At 44.3% G+C, this 20,912-nt stretch overlaps 1 protein-coding gene across 5 annotated transcripts in view; it reads right to left on the minus strand.

The window, feature by feature from the left end:
- The window catches only part of EVC2 (EvC ciliary complex subunit 2), a 306,369-nt gene that overhangs the window by 132,772 nt on the left and 152,685 nt on the right, over positions 1-20,912 (minus strand). For all 5 annotated transcript variants that reach the window (XM_069202996.1, XM_069202979.1, XM_069202987.1 and 2 more), the window contains one exon: positions 13,867-14,071. In XM_069202996.1, coding sequence (XP_069059097.1) covers positions 13,867-14,071 — 205 coding nt within the window. The remainder of the gene's footprint in view (positions 1-13,866; positions 14,072-20,912) is intronic.

Here is a 20,912-nt window from a genome sequence, read left to right on the forward strand (position 1 = left end):
AGGCAAGACCTAAAAATATAGCATTGTTAGTGTGCAAACCGGATGTTCCCCATAGTTTCATTGTGGTTAGATGCTGGGTTTATGTAAATTAAAAATATTTACAAGTGGAAACATGTATAAATGCAAATACAAAGAAGTGACACTAAGGGAGTATACTTTTGCATACAAGTGCTAAAAATCTGCATAGATTTCTGAGTACTATTCAGTATTTCATGGAAGGAGACAGAGAAATGCCAATTTGTAACTGGTCATCTGTTTTTATCTATGTGGCCACAACCTCCTCTGTTTCCAGGACCTAGCACATGCTCTACCCAAAGACAGAAGTTCCATACAGGCAAAAAGGCTTCACTGCTAAAACATGGATCACTGTTTTCTCACAGGAAGCAGGAGTATAGTACTATTAGCCATTGACACAACTATTCCACAGGCTCTTTCACAAGAGAAACCTAAAACGATGGATGCCTGAATCCGTTGTCCTAAATTTTCCAAATATACAAACCTTACCCTAAGCTGAATGAGTTATTCCTGTAAGCATCAAAGGCGATCTCCACCTCAAATTCTCATCTGTTACTGTCCCCTATAAGTTTTGAGCTTTCAAACTCATATAAGACCTGTAGGTCCTTAAGCTATTTCTTCCTCACTTCTTAGGCCTCTTGAGGATTGTTTGTTGGTCCCCTGAAAATCAAGCATGAAACAAGTGTGAATGCCAGGTCCCCAGCCACAAATGTGAGTTTCTTTTTGTCAAGCATTGCAGCTAGGTGTCAGCAAGCTACAGTCAATAGTTGCACAGTGGATTAAAGACTGCAGGGGAAAACAATCTGACCAATCCATTGTTACTTTCATACATGATCATCCATGCGTAATTATGAATAGGAAAATCAGACTACGAAATGGAGAAACGGAAAGCAGGCCCCAGTGTTGCAGTCCCCACCAGTACCACTATTGATAGTTTTTTAGTACGTGTGGTGGACGTCATAACGAGGGAGATTAATTTGGTGGAACGTAGGTTCTCTTTGTCTGCAGACGGGCTGAGCCCCCAGTCCCTGCAATGATCTCCTAGGTTCATATCAGCTTCCGAACAACCCTGGGGTTGGCTTGGGGTGGCTCGAGCCTATTGTTAAAGGTAGGGGTGGGCCTCGATGATAGAGAATCCAATGAGTGGAAGAGGGATGAGGGGAAGAAAGCCTTTAATGATACGACGAGTTTGGATATACGCTCCCCTTCATGCACCCGAGCAGCCAAGAGGTGGAAGACGGTAGGCAAAAGTAGAAATGCTCGCAATTAAGCTGTTTCCTCAGAGAGAGCCACAGATCTGTTATCTTTGGATTCTGGTGCCCTGTATCTGCTTTGTTCTGGGATAGTATTAGCAACCAGGTGAGTGACTTATTGGAGGCTAAGCTCCGCCCAGTACTTGAGCGTTTATCATCAATTGAAGCGCAGATGTCTTATGTATGTAATAGGCTGGAGGAAAGGTTGACTGATCCCCTCCTGCCTCAAACGCTCAATCTAGTGCACCTGTGGATGAACAGGTATATCCTAAGGACAATGTTGAGACAGTTCCTAGGGGTGTTTGTGGGCACCTAAAGACTGGTAAGGTTACTGGCGGGGACTGTCCCCCTACCTCGTCTGGCCCTGGGAATTCACTGGTACAACCTGGATGGCAGGACTTGGCTGAAACAAGCAAGGCAAAGGAAAGCAAGGGGTTGCTGCAGTATCGGATAGGCCAAAAGTAGGCTACTCTATGCTTCCTGTGATTAATTAACCTGGGGTCTTATGTGGTCATCCTTGGTGATGTCCCTGGGTTGGGGGATGGTGTTCATGAAGATACTGAAGATACTGTGGGTCTCAAAAGTAAGGTTGCACATTGGCTTCATAATCAAGTGGGTCCTGTATGTAATTTTCATGATAAAATCATTTTTTTGTCCTGGTGGGGGGTTTTGGCCCTCTGCCCCAGCAGCTGAATGGGGAGTGCTTTACTATCAATTTTAGTAGGCCCATTGTGGTAGGCATTTTTTTTTTACAAGCATACCATATCTTTTATCAGCGATAGTACGACAGTACAGCCTGTGTTTAAAATTCCTCAAATACCCCAATATTTTCATGGAAACAGGTTCACCCCACTTTCAAATATGGATGATACTGACTGACTGGTTAATTGGGATAACTGCGATAATGGCGTCTGTATACTTAGTAAGAGTAATGCTATGAAGGAGGAGAAGTATAAGGGTACAGTAGTGGCAAACCAGATGAAAGAGGGGCATAGTGTTCCCTGTAACCCCGACAATTAAGTTGAGGGAAGAGTTTGTCCCGATATGGCTGATAATAAGAACTATGAAGGGATGATGGGTCATATTTTAGATTTATATAGTCCAGTTCTAGGTAGTTGCAAGGCTATTTTTCCATCATCCGTCCCAGGAGTTAATGGCCAAGGTGGATTTTTTTTAGTTGGAATGTGGCTGGCATTCAGATCAAACTGCACAATGAAGATTAGGTGGCCTTTGTCAAATGTTTTGAAATTGTGCTTTTCCAGGAGCCATGTGAGGATGTCTATCTTGATGGTTATATGTCAGCTAATTTCCATGCCTCCCTCTTGGTTTCAGGACATGCCAAGGGGGTTGGAGGCATGGGTCGAATTGGGGCTTAGTTGTAAAATCACCCGGTAGTAGTGGGAGAGGCATTTATTGAAGTGATTGAAGTCAAGTGGGCACCAAGATTATAATTTACCGATTCATTTTTATAATAATGGTTACTCAACCAGAGATAACATGTTGTTAGGAAGATTATGTCTGCTAATTGAGGATTTGGTTGTGGATCATGCAGATACTTTGGGGACTTTTTATTTGAATTTAGCTGGGGAGTTCAACACCAAATTAGGTGAAAATCTGCCTTTGGATATTTCTTTAGGGCATTGTGACTTTGACATGGATGCTCCTGGCAATGGTCATCTTATGGATGCCAGTGGACGATTACTGTACCCCAGGACCCAGGATGTTGACTTATGATTTGATTTGTGCCATGCAACAACAACATCTATTCCTACTGTTTTGGGGAGGATCTTTTATAGACTAATATTTACACTAGAAATGTAAGTCATCTGCTCTCTGATGAGAGGATAATTCCTTCATTACAGAGTCATCACAACACCCTTGCACTTAGAATTCATATTGTCAGCAAGGGGGTTGGGGCCAAACGCAGTAAACTATCACTGACCATTAGAGATGGGGGTCTGCACTTGGCTTGGCACTCAGTAAATATGTGAAGTCTATTGACTAACCTGATAAGGGAGCGTGCCACTGGAGTTGTGGGGTGTTCCGAGGGCAGGGAGGCTCCTGTGGTACTTGAGAACTCTTACGGAATACGTCAAAGGGGTACTATCCAAACCCATTTGTGCCATAAGCAGAAAGAGGAAATCTTGGTTTGACAGGGCATGTAGAGGTGATAGGGACATGTTGTATCATGCCTTGAAGGCCAACCCATGAGATCAGGGGCTTATTAGAGCTTGTAAGAATGATTACAAACTTGCTCTTAAAACAAGGAAGGTTGAACTAGAGGGAGAGAAATGGGACAACCTGGTGAAAGCTTTCCGGCTGAAGGACATCCAAGGGTTTTGAAAACAGGTTACGGCAGCTACCATTAAGGGGCGGTACCCATATGTGGTAACTACCCATATTATTTCTGAGTCTTGGTTGGAGCACTTTATTAATATCTTTTTGTATGGCCCAGCCAGGAGGCGGTTGAGTCCTGTGAAGTTGCTCTGTCATTGGGTATTCATTTTTCGGAGAAGAAGGTTCTTATAGCCATTTATAATAGTCTGGCAAATAAGGCTTTTGGGCCGGATGGAGTCCCCATGGATTTATTTAAGGCCAACCCAAAATTTTGGTCCTCCCAACTCACAAATATATTTAACTCCTTATGTAAGGCTGGCATTCCCGAGGTGTGGCGAAAGTCGTGATTGTTCCAGTTTTTAAGAAAGGCAGGCACGATGACCCTCTGTGCTACCATCCCATTTCACTCCTCTGTTCTGTAACAAAGTTGATCGGGCGAGTGGTTTTGGATCATTTACTGGACTGGGCTACATCGAATAATATTATTTCTACAGCACAGTATGGGTTCTGAAAGGGCCTCAGAACAATGAAACAGTGTCTTAATATTCATCTGCTGATTACAAATTATAAAGTGGCTAAGAATGCCTCCATCCACATGGTATTAATGGATCTGTCTAGCCGTTTTGATTGCATGAACCGTTCTAAATTATGGGCCTTGTTAATAGCTGTTGGGGTAGAGGTTTACCTTGTTACATTCCTATGCCTTCTTCACTGGGATTCAAAATCTGCTGTCAGGTTTGGGAGCAATAATGAGTGTACCCCGTCCTTTGGTATTAGGTGTGGTGTGTGGCAAGGTTGCACATACTTTTTTTTTCTGTTATATATAAATAAGCATGAGTCTACTCTAGGTACAGTGGGGCTGATGTTCCTATCATCCACTGCCAGCACTGCTCTACGTGGACGACGCTGTGCTATTGGCTAGGACTGCCAACAGCCTGAAATTGTTAATTAAGTCCTTTGTCAACTTCATGAGGGGTTAGACCAATTTGTCAAGGACAACCGTTATGATGTGTGGGCCCAAATGTACTAAAATGTGTCCCATTTATATTAACGGTCAGTATATTGGCAGAGTTTCACAGTATCCATACCTGGGGGTTGTGTTTGATGATGCCTGTTCTTGGTCCCCATGCCTAGGAAACAGGATAGTTCGTTTTGCTTGTACTGTGGGGTCAATTTTTGCCCTATCAAATAATCTTGGTGGAAAACCCGCTTGACCCATCTTAGAAATTTATAGGAGAAAATGTCTCCCATACTTGCTGTATGGTGCCTCAGTGTGGGGCTACAGCAATACTACGAATGGCCAAGTGGAGGAAAATAGGGTTTGTTGTAGGTTGTTGTATGTTCCCCCTTCTACACCACATTACATAGTTCACCAGGAGCTTGGCCTGTAATATGTTGAGGACCTATTCGGCCTTGCTCTGCTAATGTTATGGTGCTCCTAATGGCTTAATAAAGAGACGGTTGTCAATCAGAGCATCATCATGGATTGTCTCGCGATCAAGGAACAAAATTAATTTGGATATATATGGTCAGCGACTCATTCATATAGGTTGCTCCTACATCTCTGACAATCTAGATAGTATTTCTAACAAGGATAAGGGCTGGTTGAAGTACCAGTTTTTGGCCTTTAGAAGGGACCAAAGGGAGAGGGTGGAGTATATGAAACCAAAAATTGCGGGCTTTTGTCCTGTCCAAACTGTTGGTATTGTTGCCACATAGCTGTTAATGGTTCGGAACTCCAGGGAACGGTCATTACTTACAGGGTTCCGGACCGGTTCTATAGGATGGCAGCTATGTTTTCCCTTGGGGTAATTTGTGATGTGCAAAGCATCTCCTAATCCCTTTTGCCCTTTGTTTTTTTTTGCAAATGTTATGCTACGCTAAGAAAACAATATTTTATCTCCCTACTGCAAACCTGGCACTGTTATTTTTACAACAACTTGAGGGTCCCCTGGTGTGCAGCACGGTTGGATCCTTTTTATTGGCTGTACATATGCGTAAATCAATGCTTTTTTAAACTAGGTGTTTTAAGGAGGAATGATTTTGGACTCTGTGGTTTTATTTTCATGGGGTTTGAGATTAGTTTTTAGATGATGTATTAGTTTTGATAGATGATTTATTGTGTTATTATATATTCTTACATGTTTATATATTTATTCTGGAGAAACAACACATACTGTTTAGAGGGGATTCACAAACAGCCAAACTGTAAGTCTGACTCAGAAAGGGAATCCACATACAGGTAGAGTCACAGAATGGTTTAAGCAGGAAAATGCCTACTTTCTAAAGACACATTTTCAAACTGACAATTTAAAATACAACTTTAGCAAAAGATGAATTTTTTAATTGTGAGTTCAGAGACACCAAACTCCAAATTTTCATCTGCTCTCAAAGGGAATCTGCACCTAAAAGGTATTTAAAGCCAGCCCCCATGTTAACCTATCAGAGAGATAGGCCTTGCAACAGTGAAAAACGGTTTGGCAGTATTTCACTGTTAGGACATGTAAAACACTTCAGGACATGTCCCACCTTTAACATACACTGCACCCTGCCCATGGGGCTACCTAGGGCCAACCTTAGGGGTGCCTTACATGTATAAAAAGGGAAGGTTTGGGCCTGGCAAGTGGGGGCACTTGCCAGGTCGAATTGGCAGTTTAAAACTGCACACACAGACACTGCAGTGGCAGGTCTGAGACATTTCCACATGGCTACTCATGTGGGTGGCACAACCAGTGCTGCATGCCCACTAGTAGCATTTGATTTACAGGCCCTGGCACCTCTAGTGCACCACAACCACCTTAACTGCCTGCTCCTCAACATCCGCTCCCTTCACAAACATGCCATAGAACTCTGGGACCTCATCACATCACACTCACCTGACATTGCCTTCCTCACGGAAACCTGGACCAACCCCTCCTCCGAACCCGACATAGACATAGCCACCCCCAAGGGATACAAACTCCAACACAAAGACCGCCTCAACAGGCCAGGCAGTGGCATCGCCATCCTACACAGAGACACCATCAAAGTCACCACCAGCTCCCAAAACACTATTGACAACACTGAACACATCCACTTCCTCATCCACATTAACAACAACTCGACACTCAGAGGTACACTAATCTACAGACCACCGGACCACGCCCCGCCTTCTGCGACACCATCACCGACAGCATTAGCTTGCACGCCCTCACCTCCACAGACTACATCATCCTCAGTGATTTCAACTTTCACTTAGAAAACCCACAAGACCACAACACCACCTCCCTCATAGACAACCTCACCAACCTTGGACTCAAACAACTGGTCACCGCACCCACCCACTCAGCAGGACACAGTCTCAACGCAATTTTCACCTCAAGCCAACACATAGTCTACACCCACACCACCGAACACCTCTGGACTGACCACCGCTGCGTCCACTTCTCCTTCACCAAACCCCCCACACACTACCATCAACACACCACACCCTACCGCATGTGGGACAAGATCCCCACAGAATGACTAAACTCCCAACTGGCCCATAACCCCCCCACACCAACGACCCCAACACAGGAGCACACAACCTCTCCAAATGGATCACTACCTGCGCAGACATACTAGCCCCCCTCACAAAACACATCACCACCCGCAACATCAAGAACGCCCCATGGTTCAGCCCTGAACTCCAAGAACAAATGCCACCAAGCTGAGAAAATATGGAGACAAGAACCTTCCACAACCAACTTCTCCACCCTCATTCACACCCATCACCAACTCATACGCACTGCCGAAAAAGATCACTACAAGACACACCTTGACAACAACTCTCAAAACAGCAAAGAACTCTTCACCATCATCAATGAACTTGCCAAACCCAAAGCCAGCAACATAGACCCCACACACAAACAGCCCCTATGTGACGCCCTTTCCAACCACTTCCTCCACAAAATCCTGGACATACACAACAGCTTCATACCACACACACCCACCACACACACTCCTCACTCACCCAACCCAACCTCCACTCAGGACCCCCCCACCACACTCTCCACATGGACCCCCACCACACAGGAAGAAACCGAAAAAACCATGAACTCCATCCACTCCGGTTCCCCCTCCGACCCCTGTCCACACCGCATCTACAACAAAGCTAACCCTACCATCCCCCCATACTCTACAACATAATCAACTCCTCTTTTGACTCCGCCACCTACCCAGACCCCTGGAAGCACGCGCAAATCACCGCTCTCCTAAAAAAAAAAAAAAGCCGACCCAGAGATCCTCTCCAACTACCTCCCCATCTCCCTCCTGCCTTTCCCCGCCAAGGTTGCAGAGAAATTAGTCAACACCTGCCTATCCCACTTCCTCGAAGCAAACAACACTCTTGACCCCTCACAATCTGGGTTCCGCAAGAACCACAGCACAGAAACCACCCTCATCGCATGCACTGACGATATCAGGGCCAAAGTCGACAAAGGCAAGACCGTCGCACTCATCCTCCTAGACCTCTCCGCAGCCTTTGACACCGTCTGCCACCACACACTCCGCACACGACTCCACAACATAGGAATTCGCCACAAAGCCTTAGACTGGCTCACCTCCTTCGTCCCTTCACTGGCTCCCCGTAGACAAGAGAATCACATTTAAGATCCTCATCCACGCACACAAATCCCTCCACAACACCGGCCCAACCTACCTCAATGAAAGAGTTAACTTCCACACTCCCACAGGCAACCTCTGATCAGCCGACCTCGCCTTAGCCACAGTCCCCCGCATCCAACGCACCACCACAGGAGGCAGGTCTTTCTCTTACCTCTCCCCCAAAACCTGGAACTCCCTCCCCACAGACCTTCGCAAAACCAAAGACCTACTGGTCTTTAGAAAGAACCTCAAGACATGGTTGTTCGATCAGTGACCCTCCCTGCTCCCCCCCCCCCCGTTTCTCCTCCCCCAGCGCCTTGAGACCCTCACGGTTGAGTAGCGCGCTCTACAACTTTTTTTGATTGATTGATTGACTGGTGACAATGTGCTATACAAATCAACCCAACATGACCTGACTTAACATTAAATGACCTGACCAAACATAACATAACATAACATAGCTAGAAGATGCCCGGCTAGTGAATCCAAAATATAGTATTGTCACACTTCTCCCACACTGGTGGATTTACAGTGATTCTCATTATGACTTAGGTTTATGTTGAAAACATGTTTGATCAACAGCAACTCCCACATCATTAGAAACAGGTCTACCTAACCCTGACACTGTCACTCAAAGGACAATCCTAGGCCACTTGTCCTCGATAGACTGGAGATGCAAATATCAAACAAGAAAAAGACTACTGGAGAAGAACTTTAGATATGAGCCCCTAGACGAGGTAATATTGCATACAACTAGAACAGATGTGCTATGAAACAGCCACAAACAATGCTGAAAAATGCACATGGATAATGTACCAAGATCCCTTATGCCATTATACTATATTTAATTGTATTTCTTCACGTTGCTCACTTCACAGTTTACTCAAATAACATGCTTTCTTTGTTTTTATTTTTTAAATCATATTTATTTATTTATTTACAAACAGGACAGCTGTTGGACTTTTTTGCTTATGCAGGGTCATCCCCAATCTTTTTGCCTCCTGCCTCCTATTTCTGCTGACCTGTTGCTGTTGGCTTTTGAACTCTGAGCACTTTACCATTGTTAACCAGTGCTAAAGTGCATATGCTCTCTGTGTAAATTGTATGTAATTGGTTTATCCATGATTGGCATATTTGATTTACTAGTAAGTCCCTAGTAAAGTGCACTAGAGGTGCCAGGGCCTGTAAATCAAATGCTACTAGGGGGCCTGCAGCACTGGTTGTGCCACCCACATGTGTAGCTCTGTAATCATGTCTCAGACCTGCCACTGCAGTGTCTGTGTGTACAGTTTTAACTGTAAATTTGACTTGGCAAGTGTACCCACTTGCCAGGCCTAAACCTTCCCTTTTCCTACATGTCAGACACCCCTAAGGTAGGCCCTAGGTAGCCCCAAGGGCAGGATGCAGTGTATGGTTAAGGTAGAACATGCAGTAATGTGATTTATATGTCCTGACAGTGAAATGTTTCTAAATTAGTTTTTCATTGTTGCAAGGCCTGTCCCTCTCATAGGTTAACATGGGGGCTACCTTTAAATCTGATTAAAGTGTAGATTCTCTTCGGGAGCGGATGGACCTATGGAGTTTGGGGTCTCTGAGCTCACAATTTAGAAATACATCTTTTAGTAAAGTTGATTTTAAGATTGTGTGTTTGAAAATGCCACTTTTAGAAAGTGAGCATTTTCTTGCTTATACCATTTCTGTGACTCTGCCTGTTTGTGGATTCCCTGTCTAGGTCAGTATGACAGTTGGGCTGGTTGCACGTCACACTAGACAGTGACACAAAGGGAGCCGGGGTGTAGTCTGTATTTCCTGATGAGCCATCTGTGCTAGGAGGGAGGCGAGGAGTGGTCACTTACACCTGAAAGGGCTGTGCCAATCCTCACACAATGCCATCTCCAACCCCCTGGTGAGTGTCTGGGGCCTGGCCTGGGCAAGGCAGGATTTCACAGTCACAAGAGACTTTGCTTTGAAGTAGGCCTACTTCAAAGGAGAAATTGGGTATAAGAAGGGCACCCAAAATCACAGACTTCAGAACACTTCTGGAAACAAGAGGAACCTCTGTCTGGAGAAGAGCTGAAGAGCTGAGGAGAAGTGCTACCCTGCCTGTTTACTGTGCTTTGTGGCGCTATCCTGCAGTTGCTGCTTCTGCCAGAGTAAGAGGGCAAAGACTGGACCTTGTGTGCCTTCCATCTTGTGAAGAAATCTCCAAGGGCTTGATTTAGAGCTTGCCTTCTGTTGTTTGAAGTCTCAGGGACAGCAAAGACTTCTCTCTGCCAGCACCTGGAGTCTCTGGAGAGACTCCTGCTCTGACAAGTGGTGCCCTATCCAGTCCCTGGGCCCTTGAAAGGAAAGCTAGTGGAAATCCAAGGACATCGACTTCGGACAACTTCGGACCGACACCGCTGCTGAATCCGGTGACGCAGCCTGCAACCGACTCTGTGATCTTCGCTGGAATGCGACGACCTTCGCAGGCCCGGCGCCGCTGCAGCCCCGCTGAAGTCCGCGAATCCGTGGAAGTCGCCGCACCACATCGTGACCGACGCCAATCGAAGTGCACAGATTCAACGTTTCGCACAGACACCACAATCCCCGACTTCACGCATCGACTTGTTTTCACTCTTCACCAAAGGTACTGTACTTGGGGGTCTACGCGACTCCGTGTCCGATGCCGCTGGTGTCGGCTAGTTGGGAACAACTTCGTCACGATGCCGTGTTAACAACTCATCTAAGCATTTTGTGTTTCTAAGCGCTATTTTTGAGTTTAATCTTTAAAAATTCAAAACCTGACTTGTGTATGCCGGATTTTTGTCGTTTTGGTCTAGTTTTGTTTAGATAAATATTTCCTATTTTTCTAAACTGGTGTTGTGTCATTTTGTAGTGTTTTCATTAAGTTACTGTGTGTGTTAGTACAAATACTTTACACCTAGCACTCTGAAGTTAAGCCTACTGCTCTGCCAAGCTACCAAGGGGGTAAGCAGGGGTTAGCTGAGGGTGATTCTCTTTTGCCCTGACTAGAGTGAGGGTCCTTGCTTGAACAGGGGGTAACTTGACTGTCAACCAAAGACCCCATTTCTAACAAAAGCCAACATTTTTACAACTGGGATTTTAGTGTCTGGGCAGGAGAGGCCTTTTATTCCATCAGCTCCTGAAGGTTAGTTGCAGTAGGTAAAGAGAGGTTCCAAGCAAGATAAAAGAGAAGGAGGAAGGGGGAAGGTAGAGGGACAGTGATCTGAGAGATAATGGGTAGATGGAAAAATAGAGATAGCAAGTTGGGGTCCGTGGGACTGCCCTGAAGCTTCTTCTCTTTTTCTTTCCTAAGAATTATTATTGTCAGCTGTGGTGGTTTCAAGATGAAAGCTTTTAGCCTTCCCTGTGGGGTGACCCAAGGTTCATCTTTAAACCTGTCCCTCTTTAATGTGTACGTTGCCCCCTTGGCCGAACTGGTGCGTTCTTTGGGGTTTCAAGTGCTATTGTATGGAGATGACACTCAAATCCTTGTGCCTACTTGCAATGACTTGACATCTGTGGTGGAGAAGTTCAACCAGTGTATGTCTAGCATTAGTAGGTGGATGAGAGACAACACCTTAAAACGTAATGCTGACAAAACTGAGGTGTTACTGTTTGGTACTCAGGATTCCATATGGTCCAATTTCTGGTATCCAGAGGATTGTGGGCCACTCCCTACTCCGGTTAAGTCTGCTAAAAAGCTGGGTATCATTTTTGACAATACCCAACGCTTTGATTCACGTCAGCCGAACAATTAGCACCTTATTATAAGGATCTTCCATTACATTCCCTTGGAACTGCGTCAATCAGTCATCATTGCTCTTGTCACCTCGCTCTTAGAATGTGGCTGCCAGCATTATTCCTAACATCCTCAAATGTCTCCCAGTTAGAGATGGGATTTGTTCCATTCACTGGCTTAAGTTCAGAAAGTGGATTACCTTCAAGGCTCTTTGCATGGTCTTTTTAATCCTGCACCACAAAGGCCACAGTCAATTGAACTTGCTCCTTCACTGGTACACTCCCGGCAGGCTTCTCAGATCCTCCTTTCATAGGAAGATGAGGGTTTCCAGATACCGTAAGGAACGTGTACCATGCAGATTACCAAAATGTGTGAGTGAACTGAGTACCGCTTTAAAAAAAATGAAATGTATTTCAGAGACGGGCTATGGAGAGGTGAGGGGCACCGTTGGTGAGTAGTAGTGAGGGAATTCGGGGAGAAGGTAGTCTTGGAGAGGGCACCAAAAAAGACTGTCACACCAGGCACCACTAGCACTCACCCTGCCCCTTTCTCAAGCCTGCAAAAGAGAATATTAGCAAAAGGTCCAGAGGGAGGAAGGTAGTCCTCGCCAGTCCATAGGAATTCACCAATTTGCGGGCCTCTGACAGAGGCGATGGAACTAGAGGGGTGGGATGTGCTGCAGCACCCCTGTAGTTGAGCAGGAGAATGAGCACTAAAGGGGCCCTTCAAAGGTTTTTCTTCTGGACGCATTTTTTGTGTTTTAAAAGAAACACTGTTAAATAACCCCTATGCGTTTAGGGAGGTGACGTTATTGAACAGCTCTCATACTCTAACAACTGTTCCAGTACGCCTGGCCTCTGAGGCAGGTGACTAACCCTTAAGTCGCTGCTTGTACACTACAGTTGAGTACAGCATCCATTCTCCAGAGGCAGGTGCTTCTTCAGGGGACTCTTAACAGTGGGAAACCGAAACCTCCAGATCCACCACCTGCAAGTCACTTATTTAGCCATTCTTTATAATATAATCAAGTGTGCACATGTAAAATGGACCTTAGAAGTGGGTTGTATTGGCGGCACACTGCAATAGAATGGTAGCAGACCTAGAATTTGCAGCATATATTTTCCACTTTATATGGAATTAAAATGTCCTTCGTTCTGCTATGCGAATTAGTGCATATTATTCTAAAGCTATTAGTTATCACAATTTTAAAATGCTTTAGTGTTTTGGGTAGATGGGTGAAAATTTATTGTTACCGTGTATATGAAAGAATAATATAGGTTCGTAAAGATGGTTGAAAACCAGTAGATAAATAATACAAATTTAATTGATTTTCGCTATTTTTCTTCTAAAAAAAAAATAGAGGTTGTGAAAAGGCTGACAGGAAGGAATCTCAAGGGTTACATTCTAAAACTTGGTTCTACTGCAATAGTAAGAATGCGTAAAACAAAATGGTGAGTGCGTAAACGCTCACAAGGAAAGAATAAAGCAATACTCCATTTAAACTAAGCACTGTGCAACGAAGTACATACATTCTACAAACTCAGCGGCACATTCAGGGTGAACACACTTCTGAGCAAGTTATGTTTTCGCAAAGAAGAAAGTAATGTTGCCACGTGTAAAACACTCACGTTTGCAGAATAAGGCTTTCAGTAACTGTTAGCTGCTGAATTTTGATCCTTCAGCTTATCATTGAACCCTTATACCGCCAATCCCCCCCCCCCCCCCACCCCCCACCATCGGTGTTTTGTCAATCTGGAGGATACAAAGGACATTTTAACAAACAAATTCCTCTTGCCACGTCAATGGCTTAAGGCGAGCAGCGAGTCTGACATTTTTCAGGCCCTACATCATGACAGTGGGGCACCAGGTTCGGAATACATCTTCTGATCTCACCTGTTTGTCGTGGGCTGAGACGTATTGATCCACTTTCTCCAGCTCCCGCTTCCTCCACTCTGATTGGCTAAGCTGCAGCATCAGTCTTGTCCGTGCCATTGGCAAGGCCAGGCTGCTGTCCATCTGAGAGAAGCTGCAGCAGAATTCCTGCCTTAATTTAACAAGCTCTTCTTCAGATAACGCAAGGGGTAAACCTATAACCTTTCTTAGAAAACAGAAAAAGGAGAGGTTACATGCTCTGACTGTATAAGGATTGTAGATAGCAATTATAAAGTACAAATATTTTGAGAAATGCTTTACTTTTTTAATTCAAAACCCCTATGTAAGTTGTTTCGTGATGATCGTCAGAATTCATCACAACCCTATGGCAGTTTATTTACAGATCAGAACAAAGGGCCTAATCTACCATTCCCATGTGCAAACTGGGGATGTGCGAATTGCACACCAACAGACTGGCAAATTTGAAAGCAATTTCAGATGTGAACAATGTACTAATAGGCTGCACTGCAAATTGTACATTTAAAGGGGATCATAAGTCCAGTGCCTCATTTGTATAAGAATGAACAATGGTGCCCAAAGATCTGATCAGAATCCTGTGGCCAGTGTTATGAAATGTAAGTGTAGGCCTGAACTCACCATGGGCCTCTTCAATCCACTACCAGACACGCCTTTGTCTTACTTTTGCCAGCCCCTGCTTTCTCCCTTTGCGATGGTTTTCCCACCGTTTTCTTTCCCGTTTAGGTGTTTTTCTCTCTCTTCCTCTCGGTCAATATCTGATGAGGTAAAATAAGTGCTGGTCCCCAAAAATGAATACTGAAGGGCAGCACTGGCAATCCCTACCTCAAATTAAGCACTGATTTTGCACCCACTGAGGCTCCTCCCCTCTGATAAGTAGCAGAAGCACGAAGAACATGTGTGTAAACGGATACACAGCATTGGCTATACCTGAACCAGTCAATGAACACAAGGAATACTCTAAATAAACATAATGATTTTCACTGGATGTCCCATGAAGTATTGGAGGAGACTAGGACAGGCTTGGCAGTCAGTCCAAACTACTTAAGAACTGGAGAGTATTGCCCTAACATGCAAGCTGTGACCTCTCTAGTGACATGGGGAATTTCCTCCACGGTTTCTGAATGACTAATTGCAATCATTCTACCTGAACATCTCAATTGAACCGATGACGGAACTTTAGAGGTTATCCTAGGCCATGCTGAGCCAAAAAATTCCAAAAGCCTTTTACCACTCCAGGCACAGTATTACAGCTTTGAATTGGTAAAATACCATCTAAGCCAACCTGGTGTGGATGGCACTTGCTAATTCTACGTTTAAAGACTTTTCTATAAAAATGGCAGAAGGCTTTGTTATTTTCAGTTCTCAGTGAATTTTGAAGGATTTTTTTGTTTAACAAAAAGAGATCTTTTTATCATACTGAACTATAATGTTATGTTACCCTTTGTTTTTGTTCAGTAAATTTCTAGTTTTAAAAAAATGTAAAGTATTACCAACTGTAAAGCCAACCCACTGCTGTAGAAGGCGGGGGTTGTCCAGAGGGCCTTATGTTTTTAAATGGGAGTGGGGGGGCACATACACCTAACTCTCTGAGCCTTATTAGGCCCTGGGGAACCCATCACCCAGGTACTTTTTAAAACATTTTTTTTTTGTTTAAAGGGAAGTGGGCCCGTGGGGCATGCCTCCCTGAGTCTTATTAGGCCCAGGGGTCCAATCCACCCTGGCCTTTTTTTAAAGTGGCCCCCTTCCCAGTCTTCATTAGGCCCTGAGGACCCCATTCACCAGACCCCTGTGCACAGGAGACCCCTTGAGAAGAAGAGCAACCACAGAGGAAGAATAAGTAACTACCCCTGGACATCCCCCCTCTCTGTGGTGAAGGGACACTCTAGACTTGCACTTCTAAGGATTGTGCAATTTCCTCCAGGGCCAGTAACACCAGACTGCCCAGTCCCTTTGGGCAACAGGAGAAGGTGGTTTTGCTGGTGACCTTGAATGAGAGGTTTGTTCTGGACTCGTTGCGCCTAAGGGTGCTTTATGCAGGGATAACCCACACTGCTGCAGTAATAACAGGTCCCATATAAGTTGGCCACAAGGACCTGGAACCTGGGGAGTGCCGGCAGGCAGTGATCTGCTTATGGAGCCACCGGATGCTCCGAGGTGGGTCTGTGCCATGATGACTGTTGGGGAGCTGAGGGGGAGAGAACGCAAGCCCCTGAGCTCTCCTTTATATGAGAGCGGAAGAGCGGGAGTGAGAGGTGGAGAGGGAGAGAGAGAGGGAGAGAGAGAGAGAGAGAGTGAGGAGAGAGGTGTCACAGATAAGCTCCAAGAAGTTGAAAATTCTAGAGGCCAGGAAGCCTAAAATTGCCACACCTGGTGCCCAGAGCCCACCATATGGACCATAAAGCAAAGAACATCAATAACTTTAGTCCAATGGGGTATGAAACAACTGCACTTGTTCTGTCTGTCTGTTTGTCAGGCAGCTCTCCAGGGACAAGAGGGTAGAAGGAACTCTATATTGCATTGTGTGGGTTATCATTTACAAACCCTGAAGAGGGCCAGTGATCCATAAGACCAGACCAAACAACTAGTGCATACTGCTGTGCCAAGAAATTACACACTCTGGAAGTTACAGTGAACCAGGGGACCCACTAACTCAAGCATGCTGTGCTCACTTTATTTCTGCTTCCCCGCAAGGGATACATGGTGGACTTCTCTTGCCTAGGAAGCCCCTAGTCCTCTTGGAGCAGGCCTGAGAGGTGGGGGGCTTCCCTGGCACAAGGCATAAATAGTCATGGAATCGTCAAAGCCAGCTGTTGCACAAGGATCTCAATGCAGGAGCAGTCTCCCAGGCAGGTGACAGAAGGTGAGAAGCTGTCCCACCTGCTGGCAAAAGACATGCTGGGTGGAATGGGACCTGGGCCCGTAGACTTGAGCTGCCAGGCAGCCTTGGCAAAACATGGGCACCTTGAGCTTTGGTTGGGGCAATCCAAGTTTAAAAATCAAAGATCACACCTCTGCAGGATTTGCTAATTTAAAAAAAGCTATAAGTATTCAGAAGATCTTACTGGCCCGAACATTTAATTTTTAGTTAATGGGGAAGCAGGGGAACCACAAAGGAAAAATATTATCTATGGGAAATACCAGGGGAATGGCAGGCACCTACAGGAGCCCCACCTTAAAGTTCTAATTTACTCACCCTGGCCTCAAAGATATATCCCAGGAGAGTTTATAGCTCCAAGTAAAGCATTCCTGTGTTTGGAAGCTCGACATTCATGAACAAAAGTGGTTGATTTGTCGACGCAGGCCAGGTAAAAGACTTTAAAACATAAATGCTGAAATATTGAAATGCTATAGATGTGTCCATTTAGATGGTAAATAACTATGTGCTTTCCTACGTCAATGATTTCCTATGTCAAAGAAAAGGCAGCACCATCATGAAAGTGTTTCAGTATTGATTTGCACTATGTTAGAGATTCTATTGTGCCTTTGTTCAGTATGGTGAAACCACAATAAAACCACTTGGCATTAGTTTTTACTAATGCATCCCTCATGGTTTGTGGGCACATGGCATTGTTAGTATGTTTCTGGGTATACATCTTGCTGGAGTGCAGACAAATGAGTTGCTTCCATTGTATGGGGCTGAGGGTACATTTAGGGGGTTACTAGATTTGTGCGGCCTTTCTTTAGTGCGCACTTCCTGCTGGTTTTGAAACCCTTTTGGAGGTCCTGTTCAGAAAGTGTCATAGGTATTGCCACCTGTCATTTTGTAAATATTTGTTAATTCTGTGCCTTCTATTTAGCTATTTAGTAGTGTGTCTAAGTAAGTAATTATCCTTATCATAAGAAAAAGCATTGAGTGGGCAGCATATTATCAAGTACCGTTTGCTAAGTTCTTAAACTCTGGCCCGCATCAACTCCCCTGAGTAAGTCTTGGACCACTCTGCTACCCTAACAGTCAAGTGCTAAAACGGTGCAATTGGTCCTTGTTTTGGGTGTCCAAAGTAAAGTGGCTCCAGGACACTGAAGTCAAGAAAGGCTCTGAAGCAAAGTCACCTTTCCTGCATGGTCATTGAATGCTTTTCTCCTTTTTCTACCCATATTTGTGCTCAAATTAGGATTCTGCACCCTGTGATATTGCTAATAAGTGCCACAAAAATTGCATTAATAAAATTGTTTGCAAGCAATTAGTCTTTTTAACTACCCTGTAAGACTGCCATAGACAGCACTGAAAATGCACCTACAGCATGGAAGTTAATTGCAATGTGTGCTAAGGTGTAGATTTTCATCATCTGTATACATGCCAAAAATATAGGTCTCCCAGGACTACCACTGTGCTGTGGCTGGGCCACAGCTTAGGTGCACTGCAAAACACATGGCAGAAAAAAATGCCTTTGTCATCTACAAAATTCCTATTTCTATAGATTGATGGTTTGACTTGTAAGTCCATAGGGTAGGGTGCTGATATATAAAAGTAAGGAATGCTACATATTGGGGTTAGAGATCTCTTACGGAGAAATACAACCTAATAGATATTTCATTGTGTAGGCTTAACTAGACTTTTACCTGAACTAGGTATTACAATATTTATCTGCTATCCTTGCCTGGTAAAATACTTCAAAAATATTTCACAGTTATTCTCCACTTGATTTTCAGAACATGATTTAAGGGTCAAATCAGTGAAAAAGTAAAAATTGTAATTTAGGCTGCCAGAGCCGAAATACACTTCCTTGGCTGAGGAAGGTAATGTCCAATGCTCAGAAGCTAATGGCCTGCCCTCAGGAAGAACAGGTAGATAATAACTGTTGACCACTTGGCATAGATTTGTTAGCTGGGAGTGGATTTGGAGTGCTGGCAGAACAAAGGGTAGCCTTAGCACTACCTCTTTTGATTCGGAGCCCCCAGGGAGGACTTCTCCTATTCATTCCCAGGGTCCTCATAGAGAGCAAGTCGCCAGTTTTCTGTGGAGGAGAGAACCAGTTTAAAACCTGTCATATGGCAGGAGTGCTCATCTAAATAGAGGAGTGGCTAAGCAGCTTAAGACAGGCCTGCCTGGTGTCATGGGGTTCTGCCTTAATGTATTGGGCTCCTGGATAATGTTTTAGTTAGGCAGAGTGGAAATGCAGCAAAAACAGATGGAAGACTACAAGACAATATGACTGGGTTTGCAGAATCTTTCCAGTCACTGACTACTACAAAGGATAAATCTGAGAACACTAAGACCACCACCTCAAAATATTACTGGACTTGGAATTACTTAAGAAGAAGGTCCTCTGGAAGAAGGCTTCTGATTACTGCTAGAAGAAGAAGACTCCCTTAAGGACTCCTGCTGGCAAGCAGAGACTGGAACTGCTCCCTACGGGTCAAGTGGTTAGCCTCATGTTTGACTGTTTCTGAGACACAAAAAAGTAGAAGGACTACTAACTTCAAGAGGGCCTAGCTTATCTCAGATGACTGGACCCTGCGGGAGACCTAGTTGGCAGGAGACTTTGTGCCTAGAAGCCTATTATGAGGAACTATGGGCAACAGGACTGACCAGCACGAACTTTACTAACAAAAATTTAGAACTTGCTAATTCTCATCTACAGAAGCTCTAGACAAGGTGCCAATGCTTGCTCAAAAACATCACATCACAGGTGAACAAGAAAACCAGGTTTATCCTGATTGGAGATTTCTGCTATGCTGACAAAGGATTTAGCTGGACCTCATAGCAAGGGTATCTAGCCTCTTGGAGCATTGCCTAGCTATAGCACCAAACCTGGTCCCACCGGACGATTTTGACTTCCAAAAAAGTAGTTGAACCAAAAGGTAACAAAGTATCCTCGCCTTCATCCCTCCAGCTTTATCCTGCTTGGAGCTGTTGACATCAACATCTACAGTTTCAGTTCTTCACGGGGAGCCTGAAATCTCAAAAAGGTGCTTTAATTTTTCTATATGGTTTTGCCATAAAACGTTATTAATCATACCTCCAATTCACCATGCTCAACTTGATGATCTTGGAAAGGTCTAAAGTTTCAGGAAGTGGAAAGAGTTATTTGGCAGCTCTGGCTGGGTAAGAGTTGGATAATTTCCCTCAGGCAGTTAATAGTGTGTGGAGATTGCAGGGATCAAACCATTCACGGGATCAGTTTGTAACTCCACTCCTGTTAAGTTCTGCTGAGTAGGAATCTCATAATTAGAAGGGTGTGTGTATGACTTGAATCTTACAAACCTGCATCAGTGTGTAGACAGCCTGCAATTTTTTGTCACAGTCAGCTCCCATAACAAAAAATCTATTGACTTTTAGTACAAATAAGCAAGGCTAGTGCCAATAGTAAAGCAGGGAAACTCTTCTAAAAGGGCCTTCTGAACTCCCTTTGGTATCTACTTGTTTGTGGTTTCCACAACTACCAGCAGTTCAATCTTCTAAGCAACTGGGTCTTCAAGGGTAGGCAAAAAGGCCTCAATACAGGCAGAAAACATGCCATCTTAGTTCTGGCAGGAATTTTGATTCCAGGAAACCAGCAGGATAGGTCCTTCCCACACATGCCTGTGGTGTAAGATGTACATCACCTATTAGGCTAATTCTAACAAGTTGCTCTTTTTGCTGTCACAGACCCAACAGATGGAGTGAAATATCTTTTCAAATTTTTTGCGAAATGCTCAGTTACAAATGAATGATTTCTTATCAGTAAACATATAAACATCCATTTTTGTATTTCACTATAGGCTGTGAACAAACAAAGTAGTGAATAATATATTTCAACTCTTTTGAGTATATACACTAGTTATAGGATAAGGCCTAACCTTGGGGTCTCCAACCTTTTCTTTAATAAGAGCTACTTATGTTCAATGAAAATCATCCTGTGCTGTGAATATTATAACAGTAGTGTTGTAACAGTGATCACATCAGACACAATTACATTTGTGGCCACACTATGAAAGATTAGCACAACTGATAACCTCAGGGCATGAGGCAGGATTTTCAGCAGCACAGTTTAAAGTTTAAAAAAGTACATGTCAATTTGGAATACCTTTAAAGGGATAATAAAGCA

The sequence above is a fragment of the Pleurodeles waltl genome, chromosome 1_2 (genome assembly GCF_031143425.1).
Source record: "Pleurodeles waltl isolate 20211129_DDA chromosome 1_2, aPleWal1.hap1.20221129, whole genome shotgun sequence".
Lineage (NCBI taxonomy): Eukaryota > Metazoa > Chordata > Amphibia > Caudata > Salamandridae > Pleurodeles > Pleurodeles waltl.